Source organism: Argopecten irradians, chromosome 6 (assembly GCF_041381155.1).
Source record: "Argopecten irradians isolate NY chromosome 6, Ai_NY, whole genome shotgun sequence".
Lineage (NCBI taxonomy): Eukaryota > Metazoa > Mollusca > Bivalvia > Pectinida > Pectinidae > Argopecten > Argopecten irradians.
In genome coordinates, this window is record NC_091139.1 from 42,741,988 (window position 1) to 42,758,808 (window position 16,821).

At 35.4% G+C, this 16,821-nt stretch overlaps 1 protein-coding gene across 1 annotated transcript; it reads left to right on the forward strand.

The window, feature by feature from the left end:
* Positions 1–4,896: 4,896 nt before the first annotated feature.
* On the forward strand, positions 4,897–12,382 carry LOC138325963 (uncharacterized). The gene is made up of 9 exons (XM_069272000.1): positions 4,897–5,075; positions 5,317–5,417; positions 6,140–6,477; positions 7,101–7,926; positions 8,562–8,607; positions 9,045–9,380; positions 9,868–10,143; positions 10,478–10,672; positions 10,885–12,382. The coding sequence occupies exons 1-8, from the start codon at positions 5,030–5,032 to the stop codon at positions 10,522–10,524; spliced, it is 2,016 nt and encodes a 671-aa protein (XP_069128101.1). The 5' UTR covers positions 4,897–5,029; the 3' UTR covers positions 10,525–10,672; positions 10,885–12,382.
* Positions 12,383–16,821: the final 4,439 nt, after the last annotated feature.

Genomic DNA, 16,821 nt, shown 5'->3' on the forward strand with positions numbered 1-16,821 from the left:
TGATTTGGAAGATACGTTTTTCTTCATACTGAAATGAAGAAAAAAATGTGAAAATTGCGCGAAAACCGGACGTTATCATGACGTCACAATAAAGACGTCGACGTTGCGTATGGATTTAGAAAAAATAATGCACTGGAAAATCAATGGAATCGTACTTTTGAAGGTATCTTAAGTTATCAGGTAGTCGAAAAAATAATTATAAGCATTGATGTAATTACTTTTTTTTTTTAACTTTATCGGGTTATGAAATAAAGCAGGGGTATCAGTTTGGGCCGTTTGACGGCCACTCAGTGATAAGCAAAATATTCCAAATTGAGTCGTCTTTTACGATCATATACTGGGGCAGCAAGCGCAATTCTTACATCCTACCTTCATTGAAGGCGTAGCTTGAAATAAGTTCATAAAACAAGCCTAAATGATTTAAAAACATGGGAAAACCATGGATTCTTAGTGGATAGATGATACCATGAGCTAATTTATGAACGTGACATACCCAATGTGACCCTAGGATATAATCATCTGAAGCAGGTAATGTCAAGATTCACATGTAGTACTAGACATAAAAATCTTATTTTTCAGCAAAAAATGAGTGTTTAATGCTAAAACAGAACAAATACATAACTAGGTCACTGTGACCTGCTTTTTGAATTTTTCATCAGTTTTCTGACTGAACTTCACAAACCCAATATTTACATGCAAAACCTGCAAAACATATTATCTCTATTTTAATATTTAATCAATCAGGTTTAAACAATGAAAATATGAATTATCACCCTTTGACCTTTGACCTATGCAATAACCATGAGCGCAGAAAAAATCGGATATTCTTATAAGCATACAATATGCAGCTGACCCTAAGGCATTTTCATGCAAACTATTTTGCTTTTCACTGATTGGCCGTAAAACGGCCCAAAGTGATACCCCTTCTTTCTTTTTTTGCAAAATGTTGTGACAATCCGCTACGCAGAATCACACAGTTTGCAAACAAAATTTCTTTCATACCCCGATGAAGTAAAAAATGTTTTTAAATGAACTGCAAGGCAATGTGTAGTCTTATGATATTATCTTAACGTATTTAGCAAATTTTCAATAAATCAGATCATAGATCAACGAACTGAATGGTAAGAATGAAAATATATAAGAAAAGTTGGCACAGATATGATGTTTTGCTTGCCCTTTTCTTGTTTTATTTGCTAAGATATACAAGTAAACTTTGTTATTTTAAGCCTGGTTTCATTTTTGATTTAAACATATTTTATTGTGTAATTTTTATATACAATGGGATTGGGCACAAGTTTTCCAACTTATATGAAGCCCTCTCCCTACAGAATTATAATCAATTTTATAACAAAGAATACAAAAATGGCAAAATATACATATTTACATATTTACAAGATTTTAGAGAGAGAGAGAGGGGGGGGGAGAAAGAGAGAGAGAGAGAGAGAGAGGAAGAGAGAGTTTATTTAAATAAATGTATATAATTACTTAATTTATTGAAGTGTATGTATTTGTGATCACTCCCGATGCTGACGACTGAAGTTGTACTGATCGCTGTTCTTGTCTCGCTGCTTTACTTAAAGTTCATCACATCCCGTGCCTTGGTATCTTTCTCCTGTCAATCTGTTGCTTTCTTAATTACGTTTCTCTTCGATCGTCAGCATCGGAAGGATATTAAGAAACATTTTTTTATTACATATAGTTCATATTATAAATAGGAAACGTAAAGGAGGAGGGAGGGGGGTTAAATAGAGATTGAACAGTGTTTTGATTGCGTTAAAGGTGGTATGAACGCAATGGCATACAGACATATTCAATGTAGCGCGTTAGCGCTACATGTAGAATATGTCTGTATCCCATTGCGTTCATACCACCTTTAACGCAATCAAAACACTGTTCAATCTATATATTTACATAAATAAATCTACCTTTACGTACAATTTAAAACGGTGATGGTTGCTAAGTTGGGTAACTACGGTAGTCAGGATGACCGAAGATATAGTTCCGATTGTTGAATGTTATAGCTGCAGTTTAGTTTGAAATACAACAATGACACTTTTCAATTATTTTCAACATATATTTTTTTTCATTTGATAATATATATTAATAATGTCCATTTCGAATAATATTGAGATAACCAAGGCGGAACGACTACCGGTATGTATCGTTGTCAGGGTAGTGATGCGGTCCGAAGTGTAGCGAGCCGCCATATTTGATTTTCAACCGAGGAAAGTGACTGTGATAAAGCCTATTGATGGTATGACCGTTGAGCTGCTGAATGTTTGTCATGTATGTATCGTTCTAAGAATGCGATATACACTAAATTCTTCGCAGTCATGACTTTTATTTTATTGTACGGAGGATAGACAAGTATTTGCGTGTGTGTAGGCCTATTTTGAATGCAAAGACGGGGCCATTTAAGCTGATGATACTGTTTCGGATAGGCTACCTGTAATGTTTTTTTTCTGGAAACCTGTATATGATCTGTTAACCTATTGTTCGCTTAGACGCTCCCAGAATTATTCACCGACAATCAGATGTTCTGTATATTTAGGTGAGATGAGTGACCGTACACACATGTAGATCTGACGTAACTATGGGATTCCCCGAACATTCCTGAGGAAAGCCCCCCGGTTGTAGCCCCGACCAGCGATTCGTTTTGTAGTTTATTACCGTTACAATGCTTGAACACATGTTTTGTTTTGATGTCAAATACATATTTAATTGGATCTAATAAAAACTCTTTATTGTTATTTTAAAATCCGTCAACTTATGACGCAAAATCTTATCGAAGCGTGAACTAGAAGTAGTCCGAACCTGCACTGCGTTTGTATTCATACGTCATTGCGTTTACGCTAATTTGAACGCAACTCCCCTCCCGTTGACTATATAGGGGCATATGTAAATATAACCTTTTACATTCAGTTATATACTCTTGAGTGCTCTGACATATTGTAATGTTATCTTCAATAGTTAAATCTGGACTTCCATGTAGTAGTAGCTGCAGATCTAAAGGAATGAAGTTGTTTAATGTTCGAAATAATTGAATTCTATACAAGTAAACTTTGTTATTTTAAGCCTGGTTTCATATAATACTTTTTCTGAAGTTTCATAATTACATCTAGTCAACCTATTTTCAAAGTATTCGGCTCTCGGTGGTCGGCCCCAACGCGATTGGTAAAGAGATGGAGGAGACAGTGTTGAAACAAAATTTCACTGTGATCGAGAAAAGGATAAGGGATGGAGAAGAGCTCTATGACGAGACTGGCTGGACAATCTATTACGAACTCGCAAGCTGTGGAACCGTAGATTTTCTAGAGGAACTACTCGTGCGGTATCCAGACTCGGCACATCTAATTCGGCGGAGGAATAAACTGTTCAGTGGTTGGACTAGCATTCACAGGTGCTGTATTCTGGCGCGACATGAAACTGAGTCTGGTTATAACATAGGCTTGTTAGATGCTCTGTGTGGGGCTGTGGAAGGCGCTGGGTTGTTAGACAAGGATGACAAAGGACGGACCTGTCTAGACCTGGCTTCTGGGAATGAAGGACTCCGGGAATATATAAAATGGCGACTGAAGAATGGAACAGGTATGTCTGTCTAGATTCAAGATGTGTATTTTGGAATAGTAATTTGCTTACTCAATTTTGTTATTGTTCTCGGTGGGAAGTTTTTGCGCTGTGTATCTACAATCAAATTGTTATCACACAATATTCATTTTTAATAATATCGGCGCGTTGACGTATTAGCGAAAATTTCGACGCGAAATTCCCATGCTTAGTAACAAATACAGAATACAGATATGACAGTTCATTTTAGGTCTACACCTTTTAAAAGATAACATAGCGGTATTCCTTTTTATATTGAAATTTTACAACAACTATGACGACTATTCTTCTTTACACAAAAGAAGAGGAAAATGCAGAAAACTTGAATGAATTTTCATATGAAAATATACTATATAATCTATTTAAAAAGGATGAAGTGAATTTTGTTTCCTATCGTATGGGCATAACTACGATCTACAGTTTATCTGATAATCAACACAATAAACAAAATATCAAAGATTAGTTAAATTATAATAACAGTATGGTGCAGTCTACTAATTGAAGGTTCTTGTCTGTACTTTGTTCAGTGATGTCTCATATTTCAGGTCTTCCCCCACAGATCCGGAGGTTGAATAACCGGTCCGTTATTCAATACATTCATACTTTTGGTAAAATGGACTGTAACTCATCAAAGAGGTATCGAAAGGCTATTAAAGGTGTGACAGTCGCTTCATATTGTATTAGAATGGTGTTTCTAGGACACGAAAAAGTAGGGAAAACGACCTTAGTATTCCGAATGACTGGCCAGAATGTTGGAGAAGTTAAAGCTACTAATCAGTTGGATGTCCTTCGGAATATCATGATCATAGACCTTGTAAACCAGCATCGCCAGCTGATAGAAATGGAGGAGGAAATTACACGCCAGGAAATCAGAGACGCCATAGTAGACTCGGTGTTTGCTAAAGAAGCTAAAGGGGCGAAAGAAAGCATAAAAGGTACAAAAATGAAGTTCGGAATTAGAAATCGATTTATTCATTGTTGGTGTCATTGTTCTTCAAAATTCGAAGGATTTCTATTTGTATTTTAAATACTTTCCTAAATATTATATTGATATACGGATGTTTGTACGGTTTGCCGTATACAAAACTTACTGTAATTACAGCCTGAACATATTTTGGGGTGTAAAATATATCTTAGGTGAAATACTAATTACGTGACCTTTATTGTTGTATGATATTTGATATTTCTACTTTAGCTGTTCCAAGCGTCGTAAAGAACCGAATAAGAAGATTAAGTTTGTCCGGTACACCTACCAATATGAATACAGAAAAGTCGGATGTGGCAGTCATGTTGTCCAGTGGGCCTACCGAGGATTTTGGCCAGAAAGGGCTAAAAGCACGTGTCAGCATATTTGACTTCGGAGGAGAGATGCTATTCTCGTCCTTCCAACACATCTTTCTCAACCAAAGTGCCAATAGTCCTGATGTGTTTTAGTCTTCATGATTCTTTTCAAAATGACGCAATCTTAGGTGAATATACGCGTTTACCTTTATATTCCTAATTTATGAGGCTCCATACATGTACATGTATTTAGACAAGGGCCAGCAATGAATATATCTACACATGACATATGAAAAATGATTGTTTTTCAAACTATGAAAGGGATACTAGGAACATTTCATCTTAACAGTATGCAAAATTTATCGAGACTTTAACTAAAGTGGCTTTCGGTAAATGATCCAGGTTAATGTTTCGCATTCACTGTTTCAGAACGTGTTTCTTTCTGGCTTAGATTTCTATCTACCTTCTCTGATCACAACTACCAACCTCCGGTCATACTGGTGGGTACCCACCTCGACAAAGTACCTAAGGTAGGTAGTGTGCTTAGGGACAATATTTCCATTTGGAAGTTGTAATCGAATTTACAGAGGACAATTTCATACATTATTCGTTTATATTACTGAGTGATCTGGGATAATATTGTGATATCTGAAATGAAATTAGCATCACTGTATAAATAATTACCACTGTATAAATCATTATCACTGTATATCCCATGTTTGCTACCCTTCAAAGTGCTTGAGACGTGTTGAACATCAAGTCATAATAGAGTAAACATATATTATAATCAGTCTGATATCCAGTGATCTCGCCCGTGTAATATTTTTGCATATGTCACTAGTGTAATATTACCTGGAGTGATTTTGATCGGCTGGAAACTCATTGTGACGTCAGACAGAAAAAAATGACGTCAGGGAAAATGACGGCCTTTGTTGGATTTTTGGAAGATATTTTGACGTGAAATTCTTTGTTGTGTAGGTTTTTGGAGTTATGTGATAAAAAGTATCATAAATTTGTGTTCATTTCATATGATATTTTATGAAACTCGTCTCGAGGTTTTAATTTTTGCTTGCCAAGGCTCGCAAAAATAAAAATTTCTTAGATCCGTTTCATAAAATCTAATAAGAAATGATCACTCATGTAAGATCCTATATCTATCAGTTTCCTTATCACGATATAAATATTATATTCATGATTCGTATTTTGTACTTTAAATGTTTACTTATCAAATGTATATATTTCTAAATCTAAGGAAGAGCGTGACGTAGTGAAAGGTAAAGTTCTGTACCGGATCAACAGGAGCAGCAGTGTAGCGAACGCCTTCCGGAAACACGTCACAGCATTCACATCTATCGACAACACACTAGATGACGTAACAGCTTATGACAAGATTTGGTGCCGGGTACTGGACGCTGCAAGACACCAATCTCACTGGGGGCAACTACTTCCGGCCAGTTGGATCACACTCGAACTAGATTTTATGCTCCTGAAAGGTCAAGGTGTGAAGGTCATGACCCTGAAGGAGGTTAAAATGAGGGCACGACAACTCATTGTCCCTTTAGACGAACATGATGTCATCGCTATGCTGAAGTGAGTAGAATTAATGTTTCATATCATGGATACTTTGCATCTTTCTTTATTTTGTCAATAATTCCATAGACAGCAAAGATAAAAAGGGTGTGGTTTTCCATTAAGAGTACGCTGGAACATTCATATTTTTGTTCTTCTTAATTTCCATAATTTGTGTTGAAAAAGATGATTGATTATGTAAACCAATTATTAAAGGCCCACTATCTTTCCGGAGCAAAATTTAAATGTTTCTTAAAAACGTTAATAACCTAAGAAAACACATATCGATGGCCTAAGATGAGGTAACAACACCAAACATGTGCAAGATTTCCTGTGTAATATAGGATAACTGTGGAGATTCATTTCGCTGTTTTGCCGTCTGACGCAGTGATAGTCAACTACTGCACGGTATTTAGGACAACGGCGGAAAACATAAGACGACCCGCGTTATGAAAATTAACATTTAATTTATTTTAATAAAATTGTTTAGGAATTGATAATGATTATAGTATTAAAGCTAAGTTAATAACTTTTGCGATTCTAAAAAATTATCAATCCCATTTTACATTCCCATTTTGAAAATTAAAAGCCGTTTCGGAAAGGTAGTGGGCCTTTAAACTATCTTTTTTTATTTATGTCTGTAGATACCTACATATGATACGAAACGTCCTGTGTTTCCAGTTAGATGACGAAGACGATGAAATCATCATTGATCCACAGTGGCTCATAGAGGCTTTCAAATTGATAGTGACGACACTCGTAAGATTTCAGCAGCATGGTCACGACTCAGACACATTAGAAAACTACGGTAAAACAGGTGTTCTAACATTGGACTTTATTGAGAAAGCTTGGGCCAACGACACAACGGAAAGGTTTCTAGAACATCGTGACACCATTTTATTATATCTTGATCGTCTAGAGTTAATTGTAAAGCCTCTTCCAAAGGAACAAGAATCATCAGTAAACTTCTTCTTCGTGCCATGTCTGCTGACTGAAGCAACTCCAGACATAATTAAACATCTGATTGACAATCCGTCTGTAGTTCGCACTTCAACCCTCTGTTTCGATTTCCGCGGAAGTTTCATTCCTCCCTCAGTTCACAACAAGATACTCGCCTCATGCATCCACCGGTTTGAAGTGATGTCGGTCCCCGGACAGCCACAAGAATACTACCTCCAACAGGGTCTCGGATGCTTTATACTCAGCCACTACTGGAAAATGGCGATGCATTGCAAAGATTCCAAGCTCAAAGTCACTTTATTCTCAGATGTTGCCAATGAAGTACGGACAGGTGACGGATTTAAAATCCGAGAAATCATCAAAGGGGTTATTGAAGCCACACTGGAGAAACACAACCAAGGTCATCTGATGTTTGATAGCTACATTAGCGAGGACTTCGAAGTTAAAGGAAACGAAGAAAACAGACAGCCGACATCCGAATCTACAGCAGTCTGGTTCTCGGAGAGGGAGGTGGGTACATTCAGGAACGTCAAAGTATATATTTTGTAATGATATAAGGTATGCACAGTGTCTCTCAACTAATGGATGCAGCATTAATTCAATGTTTGACATCTAGTCTAGTTCATGACTTACAACAATCATGAAGGACATGATACAGCATTTATCATTTCCCGTTGTTGTAAATGTTGATGTTTATTGGAGGGTAGTTAACTTTACTTATAAGCATATACTAAGTTAATAATGCGTTCAGTTATTGGATTTGTACAAGTTGTACTAAATGTGTACGGTATCATAATGCAAAGCGTTTTTTTTTTTCGAAAATGATAGCATTCATACCTAAGACACACTTCGACTATAAAATAAGTATCTTAAGTATCCAACAACAGAGCAGATATAAAAGCAATGCTATATAGTTTCAACATTTTGATACACAATTTATACAATTTCCTTTTGAAAAGAATATTATCTTTCTTGTTTTGATCAAAAATAGCATGCGACGTCGACGACAATTCCCCTATCCGCCATCATTGATGCATTTTTGGCTGCTACGGCGCGTTTCATTATAGTTACTTTTTCGGATCCGTTGATAAAACGCATGCTAATATTACATAACCAATCTTTATGAAAATGTTTCATGTTTTCAGAATGAAATTGATGACTCACAAGTACTGGTGGACACTAGGAAAAGTGGTAAGTATTATAAAACAAATCAGATAAACCATGATTAAACGATACGAGTCCGCACGAAGTTGTTTATTAAATCTATCGTGGTTCTGCTATCATTAACTGATCTACTTACACGTCTAGTGTGACTATTTTCTAATTGCTTTGTATGACAACTCGATGGAGCAGGAACATTTTGTTATTCGGGAGCGCGTGGTTCCATTACGTCTGTAATCATTGAGTTGAGATATCTATATATATTAAAATTTGATTTATATGATTATTTGCGTTCATAACATCTATTTGAGTCGGTTAGAAATATGCTTTCGTTGATATATCACTATTATCTATTCCACAAAGTTTATACAACTGCAATCATTCAAATAATACATCGTGATACAATAATTGCGAGAAGATGAAAAGTACGGATTTTTTTGTAATGTTAACATCATATTGTTATTTAGTTTCACAGGAATCTGACCAAGACATCCTACAAAGAACACCGAACCAACGCGAGGTAATACGAATAGCCAAGCATATTGGAAACAATTACATCCTCTTCTTCATTGATCTAGGAATGAGTGACATCCAAGTGGAACAGATCCGCCGAGATCACGAATACAAACGAGACTTCCTCTCACAAGTGACCAGGATTATTTTCGCGTGGAAAAACGAATTCGAAGAGGAAGCCACGTTTCAGAAAATAAAAAATGCTTTTGAATTTTGCAATCTAGATTTTACATCCTTGTTAACGGACATAAGGGCAACTCCGACTAGTGATCAACTGTTGGTACCTGGAGGTACGTATATCCTTTATGTTTCTATTCTAAACTTTGTAACGCTGGTATAGGGGGAAGTCAAAAGGTTGTCTAGTTGAACGTATTTTTTTTATTTTGTTATTAAAAATTCATACTGCCCCAAAATGTACTTTATATCCAGAAAATTTTGTCGTTTTGCTTAATTTTGTGTTCATATATGCCCTTTCAATGCAAACTTGTAATTAAAAATCGCTTGCGCATAAGGTTGCATTATGTTAGAACAGATTTAATAATAAAACATGAAAACCTGACTTAGCGACCACCTGTTTATAACGACCAACTTCTTACAACGACCACCTGCTTAAGTTGAATAAGACTTCTTGATGTAATAAATGTACAATTTCTACACGATTGTTAGCTATGTGCAGAAACAACACATCGCTGTTTACATCATTTTCGTTGTCCCTTGACATGCCTATATCAATGTTCATGAAATAAAATGACAATGTCATACAATCACAAATTTCAGATATCGGGGTTCCGATGAGCGTTTTGAACTCGAGTCCCCTGCGTGAAGAGCTGGAATCGATCAGTTTACTAATCCTAAAGTCCTACTTCATTGTCTTTGTGGAGCTTGGTGTAACACAGGAGGCTATCGAACTGGCAGAAATGGATCATCACAAAGCCCTAGATATGATCTCCAACCTGCTTCAACATTGGCTGGAAACATTTGGTGAACAGGCCACCATCGCCAAACTGTATTTTGCTTTCAAAGAATGTCGAAAACCGTGTGCAAAACTCATTGGTATGATACTTTATATACAGTTCTTTATTCTCTACTTGAGAATATTCTGCTTAACAATAATTTTCATGAACATGATAGTTTCACAATTTGGTGAATATATGATTCGTGAAATGATAAGTACTGGAATAATGATGTATACAAAAATCTCTTATGTCCGAATACCAAAATTTCAATCCATTAACCTTAAATGTCACGAAATGTTCACACGAGAAAATGATTAGCTATAAAGTACAGGTTAAACCATAACACGATGTTACTGAATATATATAAAGGAACTCAATCTCAGTAAACCAAATTGTTCATATATTTAGTGTGTAATCTTTATATCCAACAGACTTATTGAGGCACCGAATAAAGAGAAATCCCGAAGACAGGAAATGACATCCGAGTACTGCAAGACGATTTAACTTTATCAAGACTAGAAAGGTCTACAAAAGGTCGACTAGAAAAGAAGAGTGTTGGAAAAAATGTTTTATTTGTAATAAGCCATTGTTCCTCCATCTGGATATTAAAGAGTTCAACACTGAAGGTAGGTTATATTTTACTATCTCAACTTCGTAGGAAATACATAGTTTACACGTGCTCAATTATCATTATCCCCTCTTAATCCTAACTAAATTAAATATCTAACGATTCGATATACACGCTGGCTTGCTTACTTGAAGATGTATATGAAATAAGACATATTTTCACTTATAAAAAATGACGAATTTACATGTTGTCGACTTATTTTCTTTTCAGGGATTTTCTAATGATTGGTTGGTATTGTCGGAGAAGACCTAGGCACATTTCAACTCTTCACACTTTTCACACTTCATCGATGGAGCGTGTACAAACAGTACAACAGTTGACACGGACCATCACCATATTATCGTCATTTTGAAATCGTCTGTCGGCGTGACCTTCAGGAACCACAGAACCAAACTAAAACAGATTTCTGGAAATCCAGAAAGGTGAATGTTTCGGAGCCTGATAATTGGGTGCTACAAAGTGCATCAGTTTCAAATGTTTCATGTGTGGATTGGGCATATATATATATGTAATTGTAAATTGTGAAAAGAAATTTTGAAATTCTTTTAATTTTAAAATTTTGATTATTTTTTTGGTGCGGACTTCAACAAAAGATGACATCCCCACCTAAAAGTTTAGCTAGATGGTATATCTTTAACACATTTTATTCACAGTTGTGTGGTGAATGACCAGACTTGAAAACTTTTTTTCAACCTGGACAGTGACAAACATTAACATTGTCGTCTATGGGAAATCATTTGGTTATTCGGTATCTATACGTTAGATATTTGGCTAAAGCTATGACAATATCGAAAGTCATTTTGTGGGCGATAATTCCTGATTATCCGAGTAAAATATCATCCGAGTTGAGACTGTGCATGTATTTCATTCAGATGAATATTCAATTTATTTTGTATGTGGTGTATGCATGTCTGTTGCCATTTGTTTTGTTATAGTTTTGCGATCTATTATATATATTGTGTTATTAATTGTGTAATTGTATTTTATTTCCTGGCTATGAATGTTCCGTTTTCCAATGCTTCCAGTTCTACTATTTACAAGTTGAACCGTCCAACAATCATCAGAGTAAGCTTGGTGAAGACGACATGAAAGCTCTAAGGTCGATATCATGTATATTGTATGTATGTTGAAATTAACGATGACGCGAAAATAAAACACGACAACAAAACGTTTTTCAGTAGTTACTAAAAAGGAATATGTTCCTCTGTCGATTGTTCTACACTTAACTGATATGTGTCTGCTTTATCGAAGAAATGGATGTCAAATTTGACTTGTCATTAACAAATTATTTTTCCCTTACGATGTTCTATCTTTGAATTCAGATACCATCAAACGGAAAGAAAAGGTAAGGGTTTATCTCCAAAGTCTACCAAACTATAACATTCATATCCACACTTTAATACTGTTCATATGGATACAGTAGAAAACCAGAGAAACTTGTGTAGTAGCTGTTTAGAGTTGCTTGATTCTGGTTAGCGTAGGGTCGAACCCATACCTGGTCCCCTACAGCTAATTCAACAATGACCGTATTTCCACCATGATCATACCCTCCACCTTGTCCACTAGCATACGCGTAGCCAATAGGAGTTCCATTCTTCACCATACTTGTATTGATGTCGTGGCCTGGTAGGCACAGTATATGGAAGTTTAAAACGTAAACTCCCGGTACTCCACATTGAAAAATACCTGTGTTTACATTGTACATATTGCCCAGATGTACATGGTATATATTGCACATTGTAATAGCCCAGATTGGTCAGCATCATGGGTTTAAATATGATTGGTTGATTGGCTGCAGGATTGGTCAATGGCTTCTGTAGATACGAATAGAACGCCACATTTCTTCTGTTGTCTGGAACTGTAAATAAGTACAATTGTAAGAATACTGTACACAGTCCTGAATGTAATAAGTCAGCAGACATTGTGAATAAAGTCATGCAGCAGATTTCTGCATTATTAAAATTGTGATTGCGGTCATGGTCGGTATGTCAGAATCCCAATTTCATTTTGTATATGAGTTTCAAAATAGGTAGGCTGATACTACATGTAGTTTCTAATTGTTTGAGACGATTTGGTAAAATATCAGGTTTTTTGTCAGTGCTTAGCTACGCAGTAGAATAGGTAACTTCTATTCTAAAAAAATCAACACATTTTTTTTAATATCTCTTCTCTGCGAAAATCAATTGATAAATATAAACTGCATTTTCTAAGGAACTGACAGAGAAATAGTATAAATTAACATACCAACTCTGACTTGTCTCTGGGATGAGATAGAGAACCGACGGTCACGTGATTCAGGAGGAACATCATTTTGGCGATCTGGACGCCCTCTGATGGTCGTTGGGGATGCCGTGTCATCATCAGGATTGCGCAATGTTGTATTCCTGTCACTTTCGGACCACTGCGAGTCTTGGTGGAGTTTTCTATCGCCACACTCCTCCTGTAGGGCATCAATCTGTCGCTGGAGTTTGGCTATCTCGGTAGAGTGGACGCCATCCTTCTCCTGTAGGGCATCAATCTGTCGCTGGAGTTTGGCTATCTCGGTAGAGTGGACGCCATCCTTCTCCTGAATCACGTTAAACAGATAGTCTATCTTAGATTGAAACTCTTTTCTCAACTCTGCAAACTGTGAAGTGAATTCAGTATGTTCTACAGGAGACACCGCGTTTACGAGTAGTGGGGCACTAAGTAGTATAAAAATTATACGAGCTGAAATATTATCGCCCGCCATTTTGTCATCGGCCAAAAGGTCTGACCTAATGATAACAATTGCCATAAACTAGTTTTTGGGCACTCTTTGCGATAAGACGGAGGTCATCTTTAAAATATTAGAACTCTTGGTATCCTTACACTCTTCGGGAATCTATGGTGACGGTGGATGGAATCTCAACAGTTCTAAAATGGTCTGATCACAAACCGTCACAAACCGATGCAGTTTTGAAATAAAATCGAACCTGTCTGATACAAGCTTCGCCAGAATATAAAGTCAAATTGTTTTGAAATTGTCCATTTCAGTCTCAAAGAAAGTAGTCTCATTAGGCATGTTGTCTGTACAGGGAGGTGTTTTCAGACAGACTTAATGTATGTGTTAAAAGTGTTTATTTACACACTCAGTTCTTTTAGCATTGTTTGCGTCTTGACTAGAACTTCAAAGTTTTATGTTACAATAATAAACAATTAGAGATGAAGGCATGATGACCGATTATGATGATCTTTCTCATTAACTACTACCTATGGGAGAAGAAAACGTCTGTTATATTCAATAGAGGATCCAATGAACAAGGTTTGCCTTGTACCAAAATGCTATTTAAAACTGGAAAATTACCAAGCATGAAATATTGCTTAAAATTTCGACAATCTAACCTCGGTCTTGACCGTTATTCGTATTATATGACCATACAATGTTATTATTGATATTCATCATTCAATTACAGGAAATAAATGATTCCTTATTACTATTTCTTAACAAATTTTAATTGTATTACAATGTTATTAGTAAACACAATAAAATGTTGAAATGATATATGTTTTGATGGATTCTATTTGCTCCTTGTTTTAACTCATACAATTTCCTGTAAATGAGAAAATCCTTACAATACTTACTTAATATTATTTCCAAATGATCACCGCTATGTTACAACCTACTTTGAAAAATTAACGCACTTTGAAAAATTATTTCAAAGTGCGTTTAAATCTGGTGCAAGTCGACGCAGTTTGAAATGGTTTTTTTTCAAAGTGCGTTGAACATGCACCATATTTAACGCACTTTGAAATAATTTTTCAAAGTGCGTTATTTTTTCAAAGTGGTTTGTTGGCTATAAGTATCGTTTGGACCACTACTTTGACATATGACATTCTTCATAGAAAATTACACGTTACCATCAAATGAGCATTGCAAATGGAGTTTCTTTTATGAATTACGGTATATCAATGTTTGGGAGTATAATAATTTCACGAGGCGTTGTAATGTTAAGGTGGATCAATCACATATACTACCTTAGCCAAACCTCGAAATTTAAAATGTTAAAATCAGATTTTCGCGTTCTCAAAATTAAGAAATATTTGACCTGAGGAATTAACCGGCTATACGCTATCTTGTATTATATAGGTGTTTATTTTAACACATTACCTTTTCAAAATAAATTATCCTGTCAAAGTAAAACTGCTGAGTGAATTTCCGACCCAAATTTTGGTCCTATTCTTACTGTATTATACTTAATATCTTCTCATTATGCGTAACTTAAAACATATTCAGCAAAATTTAAGGATAATTTACTTTGAAAAATAATGTGTTTATTACTTTTATCCAAATGTCCTTCAGCAATGTTTATTATTTCAAAAAAAATTAACAAACGGGGATTTCTAATACAAATTAACTTCACATACAGTAATACATCTGTATACAAATGATCTTACATACTTCACAGGGCAACAGTTCCACTACACAAGAAGACACAACATGAATATACCGCAGTCTCCCAAAACACGAACCTTGCACAACATACACGCAAGCACTGCATACATGGGAGGCCGTCCTTACATGACCATAGCTGTTAATAGGACGTTAATTTACCAAACAAACAAACAAAATACATCTGTATACAAATGATCTTACATACTTCACAGTAATACATTTGTATACATTAGAATAAAACATTTGTATGCTACGGCGGCGAATTAGGGACACTACAAAAATGTATTTATCTTGTACGAGTTATTATCCTGTACGTTCAAGATAGTATAATATTGAAACTCTCGGTATTAAAGGCTGTGACGGGTTTACTGTCACAATGGCATCGCATGAAGCTATACGTATATTACGTACCCTTTGTTTAGCCAAATGGAAAAAAGAATACCTTTCAACATTTAGTCGAGATGTGATGCTGTGATAAGTTTCCGAACATATACATGTAATTGTTTATAACGGAGTATTAACTATGATCATCATTTGGACAATAACTGATGTGTGTATATATGTCTAATAAACACAAAAACACATATGAAATAATTTGTTTTGCTTTTGTTGTCAGTGCAATCAGTAACTCGTTCGAATTAGGGCATAATGCCTAGGATTTTTTTCGGAGGCAGTTAATTATTTTCAATACTACGTACTATTCTGAAGTAAAATAAATGCTTCCACATTTCCAATAATGGCACCAGTGTGAAGTATTTAACTTTAATTACTGAAGAAAATTGCGAATTTATTTTGTTCTCTTTTTAATAGATAAAACTTATCATTTATCGGAGATGTATCATATCCATGTTATCACTAAATATAGCTTATCTATAAAACAAGCGACTATACAGTTTCCTCGAAAGGAACAGTGTCAGTTTCAAAAGGATGCAAGTGACTATACAGTTTCAACTCATAATCCGGCAATTTCAAATTACGATTGTGAAAAAGATATTGTCCTCATTAATATATATTTATATTTTTAATATTGTCAAATAAGTTAATAAACCTGTGATCGTGCTTGAAGCAATGCAAAGTAGACTGACTATCTTTAATTACGAAAAATATCAGGCGGGTGACTCAATTCTGTAGTGATGAACAGCAGTTCAACTCAACTTGTATGTACAAGATACTAAGTTGTACGTACAAGATACTATCTTGTATCTTGTACGTACAAGATACTATCTTGTACGTACAAGATACTATAAGTTGTATGTACAAGATACTAACTTGTACGTACAAGAAAATACGTACAAGATACTAAGTTGCACGTTCAAGATAAATTAAATTATATAGTGGCCCTAATTCTGTAGTAATGAACAGCAGTTCAACTCAACTTGTATGTACAAGATACTAAGTTGTACGTATAAGATACTATCTTGTACGTACAAGATAATAACTTGTTCGTACAAGATAGTAACTTGTACGTACAAGATAATAACTTGTTCGTACAAGATACTATCTTGTACATACAAGATACTATCTTGTACGTACAAGATACTAAGTTGCACATACAAGATAAATTAAATTATATAGTGGCCCTAATTCTGAAGTGATGAACAGCAGTTCAACTCAACTTGTATGTACAAGATACTAAGTTGTACGTACAAGATACTAAGTTGTACGTACAAGATAGTGTACGTACAAGATACTATCTTGTACGTACAAGATACTAAGTTGTACGTACAAGATAC